This window comes from Scophthalmus maximus, chromosome 17, assembly GCF_022379125.1.
Source record: "Scophthalmus maximus strain ysfricsl-2021 chromosome 17, ASM2237912v1, whole genome shotgun sequence".
Lineage (NCBI taxonomy): Eukaryota > Metazoa > Chordata > Actinopteri > Pleuronectiformes > Scophthalmidae > Scophthalmus > Scophthalmus maximus.
In genome coordinates, this window is record NC_061531.1 from 13,539,691 (window position 1) to 13,553,918 (window position 14,228).

Consider the following 14,228-nt stretch of genomic DNA (forward strand, 5'->3'; position numbering starts at 1 on the left):
ACTAAACACAAAAACTGTAATTTAAAAACTCACTGGTCCTTGCATGTGCACCAGGGGGGTAAATTCGCATTAACCTCAGCCTTCTTTGTAATGCTTGAATTAAATAGCCTGTAGCATGGGTGTATGTGTGTGTGTGTGTGTGCGTAATGCTTGTATTTACACTATCTTATACCTTGTTGTAGTTCCGTGCAGCCGACTCCTTGTTTCCAGGCCTCAGGGCCTGAAGCTGGGCATCCAGTATGTCCAGCAGCTGCTCAATGAGGCGCACGGACGAGCTGACATCTCCAGCCTGGATCCGACCCCGAGTGTGGTTCACCAGCTCTCCAGCTATGTTGGCAGCATTCTCACCGCTTTTTATCTGCACATGAAACCACGCACACGTCAAACAGATAGGTGTACAAAAAGGCTTTGAGCTCATTTCGATGCTCAAAAAACAAACAAAAAAAAACATGTTTTTAACTTGTTTCACTTGCAAATCAGAACCCTTAGCAGTCACTTTGCAATTCACTTTTGCCGATAGGAGAACAATGGATTCTTACAATGACTGTTATTTTTCATCGAGATGCTACTCACCATTACAGGCACATTTAGACACATAAAAAAAAAACATTTAAGAAAGCCGGTCAACAGAATGAATGTCAGAATTATGTTTGACTTTTTTCCTGCGCAATAACCAGTTTATTTTAATTCAAATTTAAATGGACTTCTATGAAATCCGATCACTGCCACAACTGTGTATCATCTACAGATCAGGATGCTCAGCTACTGCACAGGCATAATGTATGGTGAGACTATAAAGGGGAAACTGAGGCGCGAGAGAGAGAGCACATTTCAAGCTGTGAAGCCAAGCCTGACTCTTAAAAAAAAATTTAACCTAGCTGTAATTAATGTACATCAGTGAATAACAGAGAGTTAATTAAGTATTAGAGCAGATGCCTTGTAATGAAGGGCCAGTTGAAATGAGTCTATATTTTAATCAGCCGGCCTTGGAGATATGTTAATGTGTGTGTGGAGGTGGACAGGGAGGATGGTCAGGGCAGTGGGGCAGAGGAAGGGGACAGACCCATGGCCAGGGGGTGTGGCTCCAGGTCTCACCTTCTGGGCCACCTGGTTGACCCACGGGGAGGTGCAGTTACTCAGGTCAGGCCCCCTCGGATTCCACATGACCTGGTCCGCCAAGCACTGGAACGAAGCGATTCCTGGAGACGAGGACAGGGAGAAGAAACGGAGGACGGGGGAGTAATGGAGAGATAATACGTGTAAGGTATCTGCAATTAAAGGAGAAAGTGTGCAGCAGCGGGATGAGCACCAAAAAGTGATTGATTTTTTTTTTTTTTTACCAAAGAAAAATGGAATCAAATGAATTTTAAAAATGCAATACTCTTAAGTGTTTGAAGATGAGGGGGAGGAAGTACGGAAGAGGTTAAATAATGGAGTGCAGGGCAGTGAAAAGTAAGGGAAGAGAAAAGGAGGAAGAGGATGGAATGGGCCGAACAAGCTTTCATGCTGTAAATGGAATGATTTAAAAGGAACGTATGCACACGTGACACGGCAAAGACATCGGATATGATCCTTCGCTGTCAAACAAAAACACCTACAGGGAAGCACCTTCCACCAGCCCTCATTTCCAAGCTTGAATTTTCTATTTAGCTACAAGGGTTCAGAGAAAGGACACCGAGCGGGGATAAAACGAGAGAGGGGTCTATCTGCTGTTGCTAACACAAATAACCGGCGTCAAGTCACAAAGACAAGGCAGAGAAAAGACGAGGAGACAGACCACAGAGAGAGAGAGAGAGAGAGAGAGAGAGAGAGAGAGAGAGAGCGATAGAAGCGGATTGGAAGAGCGGAAAAGACAGAAGAAAAAAAAGACGTAACAACATTTCACAGTTGTAGAAGGATCAGAGCAGATGTGGCGTTGCATTTCATCCAGTTTCTCTCTCTCCCCCACTTTTGTCTATACTCTCCTCCAGCGACCACAGATTGGAAGCTCTGCCAAATGTGGCAATTAAGCCAGCTGCTAATTTAATGTTACTGCCGTTCTCACGGAGAGAACATACAGAGCCATTGGAAGGCAGTGAAGAGGAAGATGGAGGGAGATGCCTTTTTTTTTCCCTGTGACTAAAGATTGCTTTTTGATGGCTGCAATGTTTAGAGGTACAGAGCGTTGCATGAGGGGAGGTGAAGCCTGTGTCGTCTAGCCTTTCATTTTATTATTCGCCACTTTCAATCAGCTCTGTTTCTGTGGGAGATGAGCCTTTCATTTGTGGAGGACGGGCTTTCATATGCGGGTCCACAGGGACTGTGCCTGCTGCTGGGACCAACGCAGGGACAGAAGAAGACAACAGCGGAAAAAGAGAGCACCAACATGCTGATCACTCGGGTACATGCGCAGCGATACACTGCATGCACAAACAGTGTGCGTACACTTGAAAACACACCCAGCCTCACTTGTTTGTTTCATGGAGTGGAAAAAATGCAGACACGTTTTAAAATATACACATGCGGCTGTCCTCACCTAGAGATCCTTTGGGACATGGGCGGTCGACTGTTTCTCCTCTCTGTGTGGTGGGCCACTGGACACCACGGACCAGCTTCGCTTCACACACATGGGGTTCTGGGCCTTCAGGAGGAGGTTGGGGTGGCCGGCGGGTGACCGGCACAGTGGCTGTGATTGGTCGAAGATCAGGGTGCTTGTTGATGGAGCCAATTGGGCGTGACGTGGGAGCCAGAGGGCGGGCAGTGGAGGGGCTGGCACTGGAGGTGAACGGCCTGGCTGGAAGAGTGGTGGCGACTTGGGTGGTGGTCAAAGGCCCTGAAGTAAGAGAGAGAGAGAGAGAGAAGAGCAGACAGAGAGAGTTTATAGGAGGATGTAAGGGATTTGTTGGAGAGCTGCAAAACCAAAAGCCCCCCAAAAAAGATCAAGAGAATGAAGGACACATGCATATGAAAGAAAGATGTCTCTCAGTAGTTGAGTTCAAAAGTTAGTCCGACAATAATTGGGGTGACAAATGCCTTTTTTCGAGCCTTTCAAAGCTTGTTCTCCTGAGAAAGGAGGAGAAGCAGGGGAGGAGATGGAGAGAAAGCATCAACACGAATCAGAGAGGAGTAAATAATTGATCAAATGTATCAGTGAAGTCACCATCACTAACAACCAAACCTAATGCGAAGATAAAAGCAATACATCACAACTACAAGATCCTAACTGATCAAACGCAGAGTCAGCGCACAACTCTGTGAGTGCTCCCGCCCGTCTGTCTCTGCCTCGTCTCTCTCTGGGCATAATCTGAGCTTTATACAGGCCTTTATGCGGCTCAGATATACAGTACGTCCAAACCTCCCTCTTATATTGATGGACTGCCAAAATGCAGTGTGGTGTTCTCGTTTCATCCTCCCTCTTATCATTTCAGAAAGACTTTTTCATTATCCATGACACAGAGAAGTTGATTTGAAGTGCTGCAGCAGTCAAACCTGAGAGGCTGCTCTTTACTGTAACTATGTCTGGATGGAAATACAATGATTTCGCATCCGAGGTATCGAAATGTCAGATAAGACGCAGTCACAAGCACATCCTGCATGGGCCGTTTGAAGTATTTCCTGCTCCGACTTTATGCATTATAGCACGGTGAATTACCCATATGCTTGGTGTGACTGAAAAAAATTAGTTTTTAGGCGAATAAAATAAATTGAATAATAAATTAAATTATGAAATAATCATAAAAGAAACAGTCAGTGGAAGTACAACTCCTTTTTTTTGGTTATAAATCCTTAATATCCAAATCACAAATGTAAAATATCTCTCCATTGTAGACCAAAAAACCCAAACTGAAGTTGCTCCTGTCCAAATGCTGTGTTTGTGTGCTGCCTGCTGTGGGATCACTCCTTACCTGTGGTGGGGTCTGGTGGTCCAAACTCCAGCGGGTAACGAAGCACATTATAGTTGTTCCAGACGTAAAGCTGGTTGTCTCGAGGGTTGTAGTCCACGGAGGAAATATACTGGTATGGGTTGGGGAAAGGGATGTTGACAGGTTCCTCACGGGCATGGTTAGTATTGTAGGCATACATCACCAGATCGCCGCCTGCTTCACTGTCATCATCCTGATACACCGACCGCACTGCGTAAAGCACACCGCAAGCCATGAAGGCGTTGGACGCCACCCTTTTGTCGAAGCTGGTCTCCCACGTGCCTTCGAAGCGCAGGGTGTAAGGGTTTACCTAGGGGCAAAGAGGAGATGCTGGAATCAGCCAAGGCTTAATGAACAAATTATTACGCTGGGAAGGTTTGGGTGGAATGTTATTTCTTTTGAGAGTTAAATTTCTTCAAGGCTAAAAGAAGAAGTCTATTAACACTGGATTTCTTAACATCTTTTTTATTTCGCTTTGGGCACTTGAATTTATATTGAATGGTGAGTTTAACCTTTCTTAGACAAGCTCAGTTATATGGCAAAGTAGCAGCTCCATGGTTGAGAAGTGCACCAAGGACTTTTAAAGATGAAAAAATAAAGATGAATGTAATCAATGAAGTCTCTAATGACTTTGACATAACATGAGCCAACAGCAGCACAGATTTATAAGCACAAAAAATTTAAAAGTAATTACACCATCAACTTCGGAGAAGAGATTTGTTTGCTGTTATCATTTTTTTTGTCTAAAGTTGCTTCTGTTTAATATACCTTCAAACTGTATGTTGAGGTATAGCAGAGCATATGTTTGCTGCACTCTGAGTAAGTAAGAAAAATAATAAAACTCCCCCGAAACCAAACAATTCCTTTCTTGTTTATTACTTTGTCGGACCGGTATGCTACACTCTCGTAGCTCATGCAGGGTTTGATATTTCAGATGCATAGTTTAAATAGTTTAAAAAAACAGTTTGAAAAACAATTTCCTTGTAAGGTCAAAGACAGCGATAATAAAGGGGACCAGTCTGTTGGAAAGATACATTATTTCAAACTTTCAAAGAAACAATGAACCAACTGGTATAAGAATATGAATCATATTTTGGGTTTGTCCAGTGAAAAAGACAAAGCACTGTGACTTTGGATTCATAGATTTATGATTGTAAATCATATAAATGACAAAAATCATAAAATCTATTTTCACAGCCAGAGACAAAATGGTTTCCTTACCAATGAGGATTGCTTTTTGGATATTATGGGATTTGAAATTAGGCCAACCTTTTTGCAGATGATTTTCATGCAACTTTTTTTTTAACATCTCTGCATGTCATTTATTTATGTGTTACCCAAACAGTGAGTACTTCATGTGTGACATATGACCTTTCATCTGACTGGTGAAATTAGATTGTGACATATTCCACTCCTGCATTTATAATCCATATCTCATCCCCTTCTGTGCAGCGCTGTTCGCCCACCTGGCTGACCACCAGTCTCCCGTTGTTGGACTCTGTGGCGTAGATCACCCAGAGGCCATTCTCATCCACAGCTAGGTCGATATCTGACTTCCCTCCCCAGCGGTAGGGCGACGTGTCGTGGTAGTTGGCATTTGTGATAATGGCCTCGCCGCTCTTGATGCGCGTTCGTAGGTCATACTTGACTATGTTTCGTGTGCGTTCCTTGTTGTAAAATACTGCTCCATCATACACCACAAACCCTGTGCCGTCAACTCTGTTGGGCAACCTGTTGACAGAAAATCACATGAGTGGCACAGAAACCATAAATAATAAGTCAATTCATCTGCCCTGCGTGACACAATCCTACAAGGCAACGGCACGGTGAGCATGATGACACCACAGTGGAACCATTTCGATATCACTTTTCATATTCACGTCAAAAGCCAATAAATCAATACAGTAGCAGATGCTATTTGATCAATCAGGACAGTGGGAGACGCCTCACTTGTAGGTGGTGGTGGCTCGGCTCTTTTTGAAGTCTTCCCAGGAGGCATACTCATACAGCATGTCGGTGCGATAGGGGGTCCAGGGCATGACGTACAGACGGTCTCCAGACTGCAGCGGGTCCTTGCACCACGCCCCTGCCTGGTGCTCTGCCTCCTGCAGAGAGCTGGCCGCCTGCACCCGCAGCAGTGTCCCCGGACACACAAAGACTGGAGCAGAAGAGGGGTGTTGGAGTAGAGAGGAGGAGAAGAGGGGGGGAGAGGAAGATATAGAAAATGAAAACAAAGCATTGTAAAAATGAAATATATCATGGAGATGGCAGGGGAGGAGGAAGAAAGGAAATAGGAAACGGCCAAAGACCATGGGAGACAGAACAGGAGAGGGATAAGGAGGCGACAGAAGGAAGATGTGAGTTGATAAAAGTAAGTTGAGAATTGAAAAGGAAACAAAGAGTAAGAAAATAATGGGATGGGGGAGTGAAGTGAGGTACATTATCAGATTTAAAGTGAAGGAATATATGAAAGCTCATTTGTAGAACATCGGCATTGTGGTTGGAAAGACTCTGGATATGATAAATGGGAGATTTCTGGCTGCCGCTGCGGCTTAAATGTAGTCTCTAATCTAATTCATCTTGGCCTACTTTTTATTTGATTGTGCATTTTTTATTTCAAAGGCCTCTGCTTCCCTGTGATGCGACTGGGTGGTAAAACAATAATTGTGGAGCTTGTTTTATTAGGACTCAAATTTGGCTCTCAGTCAAGAGTAATGCCTCAAAGAAAGAAAGAATCCCGGGGAAAAAGATGTGAGGTTGGCCAGGCCTCCTCGTCCACCGCAACTGCAACTCGGCGTCATTCACCCACATTTGTACAACACGCACAGACAATCAATAGTCTCTATTCCAAACAGACATAGATGTACACAAAAAAAATACAGAAGAACCCTTGTACACAATCCATACATCAACCAAACGCGCGCACACACACACAAACACACACACACACGCACACACAAACACACGCACACACACACACGCACACACACACATCTAAACTAGGCAGGTGGAGGTCATCGGCTGGGGACTAGTGTAAATTGGCTGTTTGACGCAGTTTCCCTGCCTGAGTGTCCTGGGACTACTGGGCATGCCAGGTGATCTATGAGGAAAGCTGCTGGCAATCCTCGCCACTCTGACATCACAAGGGTACCCAGCAAAAGAGAGAGAGAGAAGGAGGGGGGGGGGGGGGGGTGTCGTTGGAGGCACTACAGAATAAAACAGCTGAGGAGTCCCCATGTCTCCTCTGCCAGCTTATTTATTTGGCTCTCTGGCGCGTGGTTGCGACAAAACCAGGCACCTGCTGGTCACCTCATGACTGAACGCATCTCTGAACTAATTGGACGCTGCAGGGGCGTTTGGACACGGATGACATACAGCACACACGGATGCACAGACAGACAGACAGACAGACACACACACACACACACACACACACACACACACACACACACACACACACACACACACACACACACACACACACAAATACCATACACACCTGCATGCACACGCAAACATACAAACATACACTGGCACACTGTGACTGTTAGAGTGATGGATCAGTCTGGGCTCAAACTGTCTTGAATATTGCATGGAGTCTGGTGCAGGAGGAGAATCATAATAGAGAGAGATGGTGGAGTTACTTCAGGATTTTGGGAAATTCAGCTTTCACTTATTGCTTTCTGTCGTCCTGTTGTCGATAGTGGCAGGTGATCTGTAGCGCTGGGCCACTTAGGAATTAGCCTGTTCTTTCTGCGGGGGTCCAAAAGGGATTGAGACTGACAGCCAAATAGGAATCTAATCATGCTTAGGCAAAAACAAACACTCTGGATACAGACTCTTCACAGGGAGCAGGCTTGTAGTGCTCCGTTGTTAAACCAAAATGTGCAATCGAAAGCAGGGACGCCTGAGGTGTTTGCTTTGCAAATATGAACGTGGGTGACTGAAACATGCTAAATAATGTTCAGAGTAATGGTTGAATTACTTCAACAGCTGAACAACGCATTTCTTGACTAACATATCTTGCCGATTCTCCATCATACCACAATCAAATGACATCTATATCAATCCAGACACAGCATTAGTGCATTGCAGACAAACGTTGCGGTTGTGCTGCAAAAATTTTTTCAAATAAAGGCTGTAGTGGGTGAGGTATTATTAGAGCACAAAGCTATGGAGCAGGAAAAAAATAACCAACAGAAGTAGGACACTGCCTCAAAATTACAATGCTACTGTAAATAGGGAAATAAACTGCGTAGACAAAGCCATGCAGCGTCTCTGCATTTAGGTGACCCATAAACAAAGCCAGGAACACTCTGCCTCAAGGTACAATAAAGGACAACGAAACCCAAACATGCAAGCCTGTTCTCCTCTCTACAGTGGGATGACCTACTGGAAAAGTAAGTATATTTACTCACGTGAAAGATAATTTTGTCTAATGCAACTTCAACTGAGGGAAAACACTTAGGTATTAAGTATTAATATACATGCTAGAATCCAACTCATCTATTGCTGCAATACAGTGAAATTGGCTACAATATCACACTACAGTTTTTCAGGACAATAGGAAGCAGATATGTAATTCCTCCCTTAAATCAATGTTGAATAATAAAAAAAAAATAAGGGGGCAAATCAGAGCTAGTTTGGATGCTACTGGATGCCAGTGATTGATTGATAATTAGTGCCGAATAAGGATTATATTGTAGGATTCAAGCTGTTGAAGTCAGTATTTTTTGGATACCACTTACAACTGGGATTCAAAATTTGGACTTTCAAGACATTCATGATTGTGTCCTGATTAATGCTTAGACAATGATAAAAGCTCCAGAGTTTTGGAGGCTGATGTCCTTAATCATGATAAAACCATAATATAACAGTAAGAGACTGACAATGCTCTACAATCTATCATGTCTCCAAAATAGTTGTTGTCTGCAATACAATTTTCTCTCAACACGCTGTGCCCGCCACAGTGTCCCTCCAAGAATACTATGTGATTCTGTTCATTATTGCGCCTAACCTTGCAGGCCTGTCCTAAATTGGCTGCCGTCTGTACTCTATTGGTCTCATCATCACAATAAAACTGCAGTCTGTCATCCTGTGCCTTCCCCTTCCATGTTCTTCTGGTTCCCTTCTTTCCCACATGAACCCTGCCGGCTGCCGATCAGCGAGCCTTGGTTTATTCTAATGAACTGGTTGTTGGGAGGGCCCGGTGTCAAAGGGGCTCATCAACGGCCTCCAGGCTGCACACACAGGCTGTGAGGACACACACACACACACACACACACACACACACACACACACACACACACACACACACACACACACACACACACACACACACACACACACACACACACACACACACACACACACACACAAGCCAAACAGAAACAGTGGCCACGCTTCACACCCTGCAAACCCCTGCCTAGGGGGCTTCATTAACTCTGACCTGCACTCCCCATCCTTCCCGCCTGCCTTCCTTTTTACCAGCTCTTTTTGCCTTTTCTTCGCTCTGCCTCCCTCTCTCTCTCCCTCTAACTGTGAAGGGTGATTGTAGCAGCGGGAAACCAGGGCAGTCAGTCCCCAGCAGTACAGTCTGTAGGCTATTATGACCACAGTATGAATGAGGTATTAGGAATTAGGCATTAGACATTACACCTAAATCTTGAGATTAGACATTATCCTAGTCTGGCAAGAACAGGTTTGCTGGAGCGAGAACCATCCGGGATTATGTGAAATAGTTAGATTAATAGATTAATTCCTCCTTGGGCGAGGATGGAAATCTTGTATTCATGATCATCCAAGTGAAGTCACTAAGCCCTGGAGACACTACTTTACCCTATAACTAGCCATATGGCTAATGAAACTTACCTTATCAGGGATTAAAACCAGGGCTGTAGCTATCATACTCATGCCTCATACTCATGCCAATTACTGCCACACACACAAGGAAACACTGCTGTAATAATTGGCTATTTATCTCCATAATCCCTTTTCCAGGCACAGGTCAGGTGTTACTTGTCAATATGAGGCTGCTGTATGAAATATTGAAAGTGCCAGAACTTTCCCAGAAATGACAGTAAATATCTCCCATAAGTGTCGAGCGGCAATTTGTGATCGACTAGTAACACAATTAAAAGTGAGCGCTGACAGCTTGAGGCTAAATTTAGACTTTTCATTTGGATGGTCTTCTATTATCCATGGTGTCCTCGCATTTGATGTGACAGCATCACGGTGACGGTTAATGTACAACTTTGATGATCTAAATACCCCCTGCCAAACGTTGGCAGCTGTTTTCTAAAGTGCTGTCCTTGTGGTGTTTGTGTTTTTTATTTATTTATTTCTCATAGCTACAGGGAGCTGAGAGCTCTGCTGGCCCAAGCCTTTGCCCAGTCCACCGTCATGGCCTGTTCACAGGACTGGCTGCTGAGAGCATGCTGCTCTAATTGAATCCCACACCTGTTACTGGCAGGTGCAACATGCAGGCAGCAGGGGGCAGAAAGGAGCATGGCATGGTACCCCACATCCATGCTGGACAGTTAATGGGCTATAAGTGTGCAGCAAGTCTCTTGATGGTATGCCGATGTGCATTGTGCAGCCCAGTGTGTGCGTGTGCGTGTGCGTGCGTGAGTGCAGTTCAGAGAGTAAGAGAGGCAGAAAAAGAGAAGCAAGCGTGAAGGAGGATGTGAGCGTGTTGTGTGTGCAAACAAGAAGAGAGAGGGGTGGAGTAAGAGCGTAAATAGGTTATTTCCTGTGAAATGAGAATTAGGAGTGAGTTAATCGGTTGAGAAGTGACATATAGTGACAGAGAGAAGAAGAGAGAAATAAGGAAGGAGACAGGGGGGGCTCCCATTGTGTTTCCGCTTCCTTTTAGACTACAAGGGGGTCAAGTCATTGGAGTAAAAATGCAATACAGTACAAACAGCCGTGCACAGACATAAACATACAGTCGTACACCCATAGGATACACACAAACTTTCAGACAACGCACACAAGGGCAGACAGTCCAGACAGTGGAGGAGGCAGGTGTCAAACCGGCACCTTTATCAACCAAAACATTCACCCCAGAGAATACCCTTCACTGAGGCCAAAAAAGCTGGCAACAGCGAGAGATACCGTCCATTGAAAGCAAAGTCTTATCTGCCTCGGAGTGAAGCTGACACTGAGTGACAGGAGAGTTGGTCGGGACATGGTTGTGGAGGCTACAGGCTGTGGATACAGTAGACAGCGGAGGGTCATAACCTTTACTGACTGACTGAAGCCTGAGTGGCCGGGTAACAACGAGACTGCATGGCTTGCATTAGCCTAGCCCGCCCCCGCCCTGCATGTCCCTCCCTCCTGCTCTGAATTAGGTCTCCCTGAGGTGTCGTCTGTCCATCGCAGTCTTGAAACCAGCCGCTGTGATTTATATTCATGACCACCTGCTTCACTCGTTCACCTCTCTGTGCTTTGGCTCTAACAATGCAATGACTCCTGCATGTACAGTCAATCCTCACACCCTTTCTCCATCTCCCTGTGCCACTGAATGGGGTGTCTGCGCTGCCTCGGTCACATGACTGTGCTTGTGTGTGGTGGGTCATTCCTAATGAGGCGATGCTGCCTGACTCATCGTCTCTATAGCGACCGCTTTCTCTCTCTTTCTCCATTAGCAGCCATTCCTTGTGTTTTCCTCTCACAAAATGCAGTGGTTTTTCCCTCATTCCCTCCACTTTCCGGTGGAGAGCTGTTTGTGTGAGTAATGGTTTTGCCCTTGCACCATGCCCTCCGTGGAAATACCGGGAATGTGCACAGTAGTCTACCACTGCTTTCCTTTCTTGCCTCCTTTCCTTTAAAGGCAAACAAACTGGAAGGGAGGAAAAAATGGCGGACACGTGTTTGGCCCAGTCAGCAGTGATAAAGGAACTATTGATAGTCTACTCCTCATGGCTGTCGACGAAAAGGGTGATAAAAGTAGTCATGGGAAGGAGGAGAGATGGCTGACGCTGACACGGTCTTAAAATAGCCTGGCAGCATAGGTAGGTGGAATAAGTTGAACATTCATTAGCAGGATCTCCACATTGTGTCATCATCACGGCCAATCCCAATCTGTCAATGATCTGATCATTCAGTGAGAATTAATTGGACAGTCGTGGGCAAAGCACAATTCTGGAATGTTAAGTATTGAGTATGTTTAACAGCAGTGAAGGAATGTATTACAGTGGGAAAGGGGCAGGAGTGCAGACAGAGGAGAGGGGTATTCATTTTGTGTGTTAGTGGGAGGAGTAGTAGTAAATAAATATAACCAGTTGGGTGAGGTGGAAGCAGGAGGAGGAGGAGGAGGAGGAGGAGGAGGAGGGTTTTGTTGATTCATATTCCACCGCAAGCGGGGGGAGTGAGCTAAAATGGCTGCTTGCGGTGAGAAAAAAAAAGCGAGACAATGATCCATGTTAATGAAGAGCCATGGACATGACAACAGACAAAGAGGTCCATAAACCATTTAATGGCAATGTCTATAAGAGTCAGTTCCTCCAACATATGGATCCAGCCATGAGGCCAGACAGGGAAATGGCTGAGGTTGAGACGGATGTGAGTAGGGGAGTTCAGAGGGAGTTGAGGAGGGTGGGGACCTGAGAGGGGGAGTTAAGGTTCATTGGGAAGCTGGCGTTTAAGGCAACTGCTCTCAGCTTGACCCCTGATACTCAGGTCTATCTCCACTCTTTCAGAAGCTAGTGATTGAGGTGCCTGGCCATACTGATTGGCGCTCTTATGGAGCGCTTGTGGCGTGGCCCTGCTTCATCGGAGAGGTCATTGCAGGGGGCTGGAGCGCTCCCTGCAGAGGATGCACCTCCCTCCCCCAAACTCTCCTCCCCCTCCGCAGCCTCGCTGAACACATGAAGAAAAAGGAGGGACTGACTGATGTGCATGGGTAAAGGGGGGAAACAAGTTCACGGGGAAAAGCAATAAAGAAAAGGTGGAAGTGTCAAACCATAGAAAGAGGCGGGGAGAAGGAGAAGAGACAAAGAGAAAGAGACGTGAAAAAGATGCTCATAAGAGCCTGCGGCTGCTTGTGATGGCCAGGTGTGATCTGAGAGATAAACCAATCAAAGAACGGCAAGAGAGGACAAGAGAAAAGGGAGGATGAGAAACACAACACAGAAAATTAAGGAGAGATAAATAAGGGGACAGTGAGAGAAAAAGAGTTAAATGTAAGAGTGATTAAGTGAAAAAGAGACAGAATGACAGAAAGGACACTGAAGCACCTGGAAATTGGATACTGTCAACATGATCTGAGAGCAACTTTGGCCAGTTACTTTCTTATTTTAACACAATGTTTTTGTTTCGAGGTGGCGGCAACAACACAGTTTGAATCAGTCCTGAGAAACTAAAACAAGAGGAGGGTAAGAGATACAGTAAGGAGCAGCTGAGTGATGTGAAGAGAGAGATGAATATGTAAGTTGTTAGGTGTGTGAGGCAACAGTGTGAAGAGGATGGTTTTTGAAATGGATGGAATTTGCCATCCATGAGATGATATAAATGTATGCTGTCTGTAAGTTTAGAGGGTTGGTCTACGTCATACAGGAAAAGAATGATGTTAATTTCTCATTTATCTCTCATAGATACTCGACTGACCTCCCATGATGCCTTTTTGTGTGTGTGTGTGTGTGTGTGTGTGTGTGCGCGCGCAAGTATTTGCGTCTGTGTGTCCGTGTGAGTGTGTGTGTGCGTGCGTGCGTGCAGGTCAGGCTGGTGTCATCAGAACCAAGGAGGAAATCTAGAAGGATTTTAGAGTTTTTGGTTATAAGTCAAAGAGAGATAGAAGGATAAGGGTAGAGGAGGCGATTAGAGATTGAGAAAGAAAAGGAAGGGATATCAACATCAAACATGACCACTACACAAGGTGCTGGGTTAGGAAGGGATATGGGGGGAGGAAGGGAGACAAGGGAGGAGGAGGAGGAGGGAGGAAGGGGCGAGCTGTGGTTGTTATGTTCATTGTGGTCTTTACCTTTTTGATCCACTTCTATTCAAGCATCGGAAAAAGGAGAAAGAAGGAGATAGAAAGATAAAAGAGAAAGACAGTAAGGAAGAGAGAGAGAGAGGGAAAGTAAAGAAAATGAAAGAAAAACAGGTGCAGGAAAAAAGAGAAAATTGAGATTAAATAAAACGCTGTCCTTTCTCTCTCTCTCTCTTTTTTTAAAGCAAGTTATCTGTCTGTGTTATGGTTGGCTACTCGGAGAAAGGATGGCTCAAATGGAAAATGAGGAGGGGAAAATGGCCTGACCTGGGTTTAAATCCATTTCCATTTCATTTCAACTTTATCAATAATCCCCCAACAACACAATCCACCCC

At 45.1% G+C, this 14,228-nt stretch overlaps 1 protein-coding gene across 2 annotated transcripts in view; it reads right to left on the reverse strand.

The window, feature by feature from the left end:
- Nucleotides 1-14,228, reverse strand: part of adgrl1a (adhesion G protein-coupled receptor L1a) — an 87,215-nt gene that overhangs the window by 14,188 nt on the left and 58,799 nt on the right. The window contains exons 5-11 of one of the 2 annotated variants that reach the window (XM_035616169.2): nt 13,885-13,899; nt 5,853-6,060; nt 5,369-5,633; nt 3,885-4,212; nt 2,516-2,812; nt 1,096-1,199; nt 173-358 (exon numbers count right to left, since the gene is read on the reverse strand). In XM_035616169.2, the coding sequence (XP_035472062.1) occupies nt 173-358; nt 1,096-1,199; nt 2,516-2,812; nt 3,885-4,212; nt 5,369-5,633; nt 5,853-6,060; nt 13,885-13,899 (1,403 nt within the window). The remainder of the gene's footprint in view (nt 1-172; nt 359-1,095; nt 1,200-2,515; nt 2,813-3,884; nt 4,213-5,368; nt 5,634-5,852; nt 6,061-13,884; nt 13,900-14,228) is intronic. The other variant, XM_047328327.1, reaches the window with a different exon arrangement.